At 51.5% G+C, this 7,886-nt stretch overlaps 2 protein-coding genes across 3 annotated transcripts; one reads left to right on the top strand and one right to left on the bottom strand.

Moving 5' to 3' along the window:
- Nucleotides 1–521: 521 nt before the first annotated feature.
- Nucleotides 522–3,441, top strand: Nup93-1 (Nucleoporin 93kD-1). Its single transcript, XM_017137610.3, has 4 exons — nt 522–786; nt 847–1,027; nt 1,085–2,526; nt 2,581–3,441. Exons 1-4 carry the CDS (start codon nt 626–628, stop codon nt 3,275–3,277), a joined length of 2,481 nt encoding a protein of 826 aa, XP_016993099.1. The 5' UTR covers nt 522–625; the 3' UTR covers nt 3,278–3,441.
- Nucleotides 3,442–3,449: 8 nt separating this feature from the next.
- On the bottom strand, nt 3,450–7,652 carry jub (LIM domain-containing protein jub). 2 transcript variants are annotated; one of them, XM_017137613.3, is made up of 6 exons: nt 6,083–7,652; nt 4,701–4,841; nt 4,472–4,641; nt 4,213–4,290; nt 3,979–4,144; nt 3,450–3,928 (listed from the first exon to the last, which is right to left on the bottom strand). In XM_017137613.3, exons 1-6 carry the CDS (start codon nt 7,353–7,355, stop codon nt 3,681–3,683), a joined length of 2,076 nt encoding a protein of 691 aa, XP_016993102.2. In that variant the 5' UTR covers nt 7,356–7,652; the 3' UTR covers nt 3,450–3,680. The 2 variants fall into 2 exon arrangements, with proteins under 2 accessions (XP_016993102.2, XP_016993103.2); XM_017137614.3 differs by having other exon boundaries at nt 4,213–4,275.
- Nucleotides 7,653–7,886: the final 234 nt, after the last annotated feature.

Below are 7,886 nucleotides of genomic sequence, written 5' to 3'. Positions count from 1 at the left end.
AACGCCTTTAGGCCAGGGCTGCCGAAGGGTTCGGAAAAATACCGAATTTTAATATCTTGGTATTTTTTAAATGGTCAGTTGACACTTGAATTCTTATTTCTTTAAAATAATTTTTATTTGTTTTAGTTTTTTGCCTTTTTAGCTCCCAGTTTATGTTGTCAAAAACAAATTTCCCTAAACTGTTATCCAACAATAAAAGCTTTTCATCTCCCATTCTTATAAGATAAATTAGTTTTACACTCTATTACAAAACAAACGAAACTAAGGAATATTAGGAAAAATTAAAATGTTCTAAAAAACAAGATATTTTGGAGATTGTGAAAAATAAGGTACCGAGTGACTAGTGCAATAAATTTGTTGATTGCATAAGTTATTTCCCTTATTTTAAGAATGTAATTAAAATTAATTTAATTTATTTATTTTAAATGATATGCTGATATGCTGCCTTTTTTAAAATATTGTAAAAATACCGTATTTCAGAAACCTTGGCCGACGGGATATTCAAGTGGCGCGAAAATCTGCAGAATTGGCACGCGCTGGCCACACTAACACGCGCTTGTTTTTTTTTTTGCTAACTCAACGCCGGCTTTTCGCTACCAAGAGATTAAGAGCCACCGCTAGCAAGATGGACCTGGTGGAGCTGCTGCAGCAGGCCCAGCGCCTGACGAACGAGACCAAGATGGACACGGAGATGCCGGGCGTGGAGCGGACCATGTCGCAGGTGCTGCAGGCGACCCAGGAGCTCCACTCGCGTGTCACCCAGACGGGCACAAACGATCTGCAGGCGTGAGTTGTTCGATATCTCTTGATATATCCCATTTCTAATCCTCCCATCATCCAAATCAGCCACATACTGCTCGGCTCCAAGGGCGTGGACCTGCCCCAGCTGACCCAGAAGCTGGAGACGCTCAGCGCGCGGCAATCCTTCGAGCCACTCGATCCCGTGACGGACACCGATGTGCAGGGCTATCTGAAGAACGAGCGGGAGAACGCCATTCTGTCGGTGATCGACGAGACGAACCGGAGTGTAAGTAGTATGGGGAGTATCTTTATCCACATCCTAAACTAAGGTTTTCCCCCACAGATCTTCGAGGCTGTGGAGCGGCAAAAGTGGCGCTGCGTCTACGCCGAGTGGGGCGAGGAGAAGGAGTCGCTGCTGAACGCCTTGGTCGGTCCCTGCCAGCAGGACTTTCCCGACGTGCAGCGCCAGCTGGTGCCCACTGCCATGGCCGACGAGCCCACGCCCTACTCCCGCCTGAATTTCATCCAGCAGCTGTACGCCAAGCAGATTGTCGCCTACAACGAATCGCACATCCAGGGCACGCAGCGCGCCAATCTGGTGTCCACATTCGCCCGCCTGGCCCACGACTCCTTCGACGATCCGCTCGTGGCCGAGATGTGGAGCGTGCTGGAGTTCATGGCCGGCGTGACGCCGCTGTCGCGCAACATCGATCCCATCCAGAGCCGCCAGACGGCGCCGCAGTTCGTCCAGCAGGCGCGCACCTACCTGGAGCGCCGCTACAAGACCTACATGAACAAGGTGATCGAGCAGAATCTGGTGGCCGCTCGGCGGGGCGGCATACCGGCTGTCTACAATCTGGTGGGCTCCTACGTGGGCGTCACCTTCCAGCAGCCGCAGTCGCTCTACGGCCTGCACGACGTCAATAACGGCCGGCCGCTGTGGCCGCTGGTCTACTACAGCCTAAGGAGCGGCGACATGGGCGCCGCGGTGAGGTACCTCAAGGAATCGGGCACCTGCCCCGATCTGCTCAAGCTGATGACGCTGCAGAAGACGGCGGCCGGCAACCGGGACACCTCCACGGCCAAGCTGGAGGGCCAACTGCGGCTGGAGTACAACAACAAGTTGCATGTCTGCACGGATCCCTACAAGAAGGCCGTCTATGTGATTGTGCTGGCCTGCGATCCGCATGATACGCATGCCGAGCTGATGCGCAGCATCGACGACTTCCTCTGGATGCAGCTGTCCATTCTGCGCGGCCAGGACAAACGGGATTACAACATCGAGCAGCTGACCTACGGCGGCCTGCAGTCGTTGATCCTGGAGAAGTACGGCGAGAACTACTTCAATGCGCGCGAGAAGACGCCGCTCTACTTCCAGGTGCTGGCCCTCACCGGCCAATTCGAGGCGGCCATTGAGTTTTTGGCCCGCACGGAGCCGAATCGCCCGCACGCCGTCCACATGGCCATCGCCCTGAACGAGCTGTGCATGCTGGGCGCTCCCAGTTCGGCGAAGCAGCCGCTGCTCAGCTGCGAGCCCGACGATCCGCCGCCCATGAAGCGGCTCAATCTGGTGCGGCTGATCGTCATGTACGCCAAGTGCTTCGAGCAGACGGACACCCAGCAGGCGCTGCACTACTACTACCTGCTGCGCCACTTCAAGTCCGAGGACGGCGGCAATGCGATGCTCAACTGCGTCAGCGATCTGCTGGTGGAGAACTGCGACGACCAGATGCTGCAGCTGGTTTTCGGGGTGGTCGACGAGGCCAACTCCTTCCGCTTCACGGGGTAAACTATGTCCATTTCTAGCCCATTAATGATAATAATAATCCTCCTTTTCAGTGGCATCTTTGCCGAGTTCCACACCATGGACTATGATAAATACGCTTTGGCGGGAATGGTGGGCGACGAGCTATCCAGGCGGAGCAACTACGAGGCGGCCATCAAGCTGTACTTCATCGCCGGCCAGCTGGACAAGGCGCTGCGCCTGGTGTGCTCGCTGCTCTCCCAGGTGGTCCACCAGCCGCCGCGACCGGGCAGCATGCGCGAGCGGCTGAGCGCGGTCACCAGGCGACTGGATGCGGCGCTGGCCGAGCGCAAGACTGACGTGGAGGCCCATGTGATTGTGACCTACACCGTGCTGTCGCAGGTCATGGAGTTCTTCGATCTCCATCATGCAGGCGAGTCGCGTCTGGCCTTGGAAATCCTGGCCAACAACCGACTGGTGCCCGCCAACTCCAGCGAGGTGGACGAGTGCGTGACGAACCTGAAGCGCATGGGTCCCGAGATCATCAAGGTGCTGCCCGACATTCTGCTGGCGGCCATGGACATCGTGTACCAGGAGTACGTCAACCAAAGGGGCTCCAGTGGAGCGGGTTCGGTGTACGGCGAGGATGCGAAGAGCGAGAACAAGGAGGCCGCCCTCAGGCATTTGCGCGGCCGGGCCAAGGCGCTGACCAACATGGCTGCCAGCGTTCCCTACCGCATGCCCGCGACCACCAATCAGCGACTCGTCCAGCTGGAGATCCTGATGCACTAATTGTTTAAGACTTAAGAGAAACTCTTCTTAGATATGTGAGCTCTGATTATGTTTATAATGGCGTGTCGTACAGGCACTTGTCCAAATGAAATATACTTTAAAGCACTCCAGTGTTTGGAAACCCACGAAATGCATGTAGAATAAAGTTAATTTCCCACAAGAAACTAAGATATTCAGAGTAAAGTACTTTATTGCATAATTTGAGACACCGCGAGGTCTCAGGAACACCCCAAATAGTCAGAGATTTCCGCTTGGAGATCCTAAATGCCATGCTAGTAAAAATAAAAGAAGCCACCAGCTCGGCGATCGTTTCGTGTAAATGCATTTGTTTTCACTTCTGTCTGTTTGTAAGCTAATATTGTTAATTGGAATAAGTTGATTGCGTTGGTTTCTTCTCCATTTTTCAACCCATGTACTGGTACGAGGCGCAGACGGGCTCCTGGTGGCGGGCGTGCGGCGAGGACTGCAGGGCCAGCCGCTGCAGGTGGCAGCCGCGGCAGAGCAGCCGCCCGTCCAGCGGGTAGCAGCGCTTGTCCGGCTCGTCGGTCAGCTGCATGCCGCACTCCTCGCAGATGTAGCAGTCCACGTGGAAGTCCTTGTCCATCGAGACGACGCGCACGGTCTCGTCGGTGCCCTCGACGGGTGTGATGCCTTAAAATAGCAGATTAGCATGGGAAATCTAAGGAGGAGGAGCTACCCACCTTTGCCGCAGCTGGCGCACTTGGGCGCAAACATTCGGTGGTAGTCGTTGACGCAGTAGATCTTGTGGTCCACGTCCACGGTGAAGGGCACCCCGTCCAGGCATTCATTGCACACACAGCACCGAAAGCAGCCCGGGTGATAGGACTTGCCCATGGCCTGCAGGATCTGCAGGGGAGATAGAAAGAGCCGGGTGAGCGCTCCATTTAGAGAGGGATAGATGAGGAACTACGTACCATCTCCATGATCAAATGCCCGCAGATGGCGCACTTCTCCGCCGTCTGCTGGAAGCCCGAGTACTGCAACAGAGAGTTCTTATTATTATTAGTTAAGGCAAATGAAATCATAGGTAATCAAAGGAAAAGGTGTACAAGTGTCAGCAAGCAAAAATAATGATTTGTAATTAAATTAAACATTCGATTTGATCAAAACGAAATCAAGAGTGTGATTTATCAATATTTTTGAGTCCTGACTGCTCGTCGGCCGCCTCCTCACCATGTAGTCCTCCTCGCAGTAGACCCTGCCGTGCACATTGTAGAAGGCCTTGCCGCGCAGCGCCCGTCCGCAGGAGCAGCAGATGAAGCAGTTGGTGTGGTACAGATTGCCCATCGCCTGGCAGGCCTGCCCGGCGCCCTTCACCTTCTCCCCGCAGGTGTGGCAGATGCCTAGGGAAGTGGTTTAAATATTATTATAAGTTATTAACAAGTAAGCTGCGATGACTCACCAAAGTACTCGCCGTGCTCCTCGCTCTGCTCGATCTCCTCCTCCAGCTGGCGCGTGAGCTCCTCGATCTTCCGCTGCGCCTCCGTCGGGCCAGCCGGACGCGGCGGGGTGACGCTGTACGGCAGCAGATTCTTGGTGAGACCTGTGGGAGTACGAAGCGCACATTAGGTCATGCTTTTGATTTGGACTGCCAAGTGGGGCTTAGTCAAAAATCATGCGGGCAAACAGACGGTAAAATAAACAAATAAATAATGATTACACGATTATTATTAGTCATGAAAAAGAAATAATATTAAATATCTCATTTATGAATTGAATTTAAAGTGATCGATTATATTTATGTTCGTATATTAAATTTTTAAAATTTTCATTCAAACAGAAGGTAAAATAAACAAATAATTACACGATTAATTTTAGTCATGAAAAAAAGAAATAATATTAAATATCTCATTTATGAATCGAATTTAAAGTGATTGATTTTATTTACATTCGTATATTAAATTTTTAAAATTCTCAGTCAAACAGAAGGTAAAATAAACAAATGTAATCACGATTAATTTTAGTCATGAAAAAAAGAAATAATATTAAATATCTCATTTACGAATCGAATTTAAAGTGATTGATTCTATTTACATTCGTATATTACATTTTTAAAATTCTCATTCAAGTTGAGAAAATATCGTTTATAAAAAAACATTATTATGGACTTTAATGAAATCATACACATAATGAAAATAATTTCTTTCTGTTTTAGGTAATAAAAATAATTTGTAATAAAATAAATCATATAATAAAAAAAATTCTCCTTTTTAAATATATTTTTAGCATGCTAATTAATTATCAATTTTAATAAGTTATGAGAATGGCAGTCATCTCTAGTTCTTTTGAATCGGTTTCGATTTTCCGGGAATCGGTTGAGGCAAAGGACTTGAAACTAAACCGGTTAGCGGCAACCGTTTGAGCCGAGTTTGTCGCCCCGCCAACCGGTTTATGATTGAGCGATGAGTGATGAGACAAACGGAACCCAACTGGGACCCAACCCTCCTACCTCTCCTGGGTTTCAGGGCAGCGTTAACGGCTGCGTGCAAGCATTTTCAGGGGGGCAAACATTTGGATTCATTAGTTTGATTAATACAATTTGGAATGGTTGGAATGGCTATCTTATACTTATGCTATTCGATGGCATTCAAACCTAGGTGGAATACATTCTTGACATGGAAATGTATAGAAATGATCTCACGTTTCAATAAATAAATTAATATCATTGAGAAATATATGTGATTTTATGATTATAGGTACTTTGCCATTTATATACCTAATTTTTCCATATAGTTTGTATTCCATCTGGGTGAGAAAGGCAGTTTTTGGCGGGGATCCCCTTACCTGTGCTGCCCTGCGAGGGAGTGGGCGATGTGGCCACCGCCAGGGGCGCCGTCATCGCAATGGGCGTGGCCCTCAGGGAGGCGATGGATGGCGGCGTTGGTTGTGGAGCTGCCGCCACCGGTGCCACAGACGTGACCGGTGCTGCCGCCGTGGCCACGCCCTTGGCCAGCGAGGAGGATATCTTGGCTGGCTCCTGGATGCTTCGCTGGGCAGTGGCTCCCGTGGCCGCCGCCGCCGCCGCCGTATTCCTGTGCAGATTGGCCGTCATGCAAACGTAGTCGGAGCTATTGATGTCCTCGATGTAGTTGGGATTGACGGAGACATTGATGGCGCCGCCACCCGGCGACTTGATGGGCGTGTGCTGCTGCAGCTTGGCCACCGACTGCGCCGTGGGCACCGGACTCAGGTGGCTGGGCAGCGACAAGTTCCTATACCGCTGCGTGGGCGAGCCCAGGGAGCTGGAGCTGGCCGTGTTGCTGCTGCTGATGCTGCGCTGGTGCATCGGCGAGGCCAGCAAAGCGTTGAGATCCGACGAGTTGGAAGCGGGCTGCATCTCCTGGTACATGGTGGCCGTGGCCGGCGAGGCCTGCGGCTGCGCCCGCTGGCCGGAGTGGGGAATGATGTTCTCGTAGATGGGCGCCGCATGCTCCTCCAGGTCGGCGGTGGGTCCCAGAACCGCCGAACGTCCCCGGGACGGCACCACCTGACTCTCGGGCACCGGCGTGTGGGCAAAGCGCCCCGCCCCGATGGGCTGCATCAGCAGATAGTCGTTCAGCATGGCGCTCTGCCGGCTGCCGGGACTCTGCGGCTGAGCACGCTTGTGGTTCGAGTCGAACTGGCCGTAGAACTCGAGGTTCTCGTACACCGGCGAGTGTTTCTGCGGGGCAATGCGCTGGCCGAGGATCTGGGCGGTGGGCGCGTAGATGTGGGCGCTGCCGTTGTGGCCGTGCGGCTGCTGGAGCTGCTGCAGCTGCTCCACCGGACGGGGCGTGGCGTACTTGGAGGCGGCTATAATGTTGCCGCGTTCGTACAGCTTGTAGTCCTGGCTGTGGTTGTGATTGTGGTGATGGAGGTTCTGCATCTGCATCTGCTGCTGCTCGATGGCGCCCGGCGAGCGTTGGTAGCTCCTCATGGCCACGCCCCCGTCCCCAGGGGCTCCGCCGCCCCCTCCCCCTCCTGCTCCACCAATGTGGAGTCGCTGCATCAGCGTTTCATAGTCGGACTCGGAATTCCCCGCATTCCTCGCCTGCGTGTGCGTTCGCTGGGTGGTCATCGTATATATCTATATATATATATCCTCCTGATCCTGATACTCCTCCTCCTCTTCTTCTTCCTCCTCCTCCTCTCTTGCTGTCTCGCTCTGCGGGGGGGACGCCGCCCCGAAATCAAACGATTTCCTCGCTTTCCCCGGTCGGAAAAACACCTCAGCTAACTGTGCGCGGCTAGTTGGCAGTCAGTCAGTCGGCTTTTCCTTAATACTTTCAGCTTTTCAGCATTTTCTTTGTGTGCCTGCAGCGGAAAATCAAAAAATTCGGACCGTGGGAAAAAATTTATTTGTGCAGTGTGACCGAGCTGGCGACCGTTAAAATATACCATCCGGCGAGCAAGCAAAAATACCATAAAAATACCGCTAGAGATAAAAGAGGGGCACCCTAAATAATTTAAACTTTATATTTTGACCAATTTTTGCCTTTTTTAGATAAAAAACGTTACAAGTTAATTTATTTGATGCTTAACAAATTAAAGATGGAATATTAAGTATTTAAAATTGATTGAACATTAAAATATAAGGCAAAAACAGGAT

This window comes from Drosophila takahashii, chromosome X (assembly GCF_030179915.1).
Source record: "Drosophila takahashii strain IR98-3 E-12201 chromosome X, DtakHiC1v2, whole genome shotgun sequence".
Taxonomy (NCBI): Eukaryota; Metazoa; Arthropoda; class Insecta; order Diptera; family Drosophilidae; genus Drosophila; species Drosophila takahashii.
This window is presented reverse-complemented; position numbering and strand designations above follow the sequence as displayed.

Bases quoted from the DNA above. Each gene is read 5' to 3' on its own strand.
- jub (XM_017137613.3), bottom strand. From the start codon at position 7,355: ATGACCACCCAGCGAACGCACACGCAGGCGAGGAATGCGGGGAATTCC. The intron at 4,842-6,082 runs GTAAGGGGATCC...GTACTCCCACAG, and splicing joins TCCCTCGCAGGGCAGCACAG to GTCTCACCAAGAATCTGCTG. The intron at 4,291-4,471 runs GTGAGGAGGCGG...AATAATAATAAG, and splicing joins ACTGCGAGGAGGACTACATG to AACTCTCTGTTGCAGTACTC.
- Nup93-1 (XM_017137610.3), top strand. From the start codon at position 626: ATGGACCTGGTGGAGCTGCTGCAGCAGGCCCAGCGCCTGACGAACGAG. The intron at 787-846 runs GTGAGTTGTTCG...CATCCAAATCAG, and splicing joins GGCACAAACGATCTGCAGGC to CCACATACTGCTCGGCTCCA. The intron at 1,028-1,084 runs GTAAGTAGTATG...TTTCCCCCACAG, and splicing joins TCGACGAGACGAACCGGAGT to ATCTTCGAGGCTGTGGAGCG.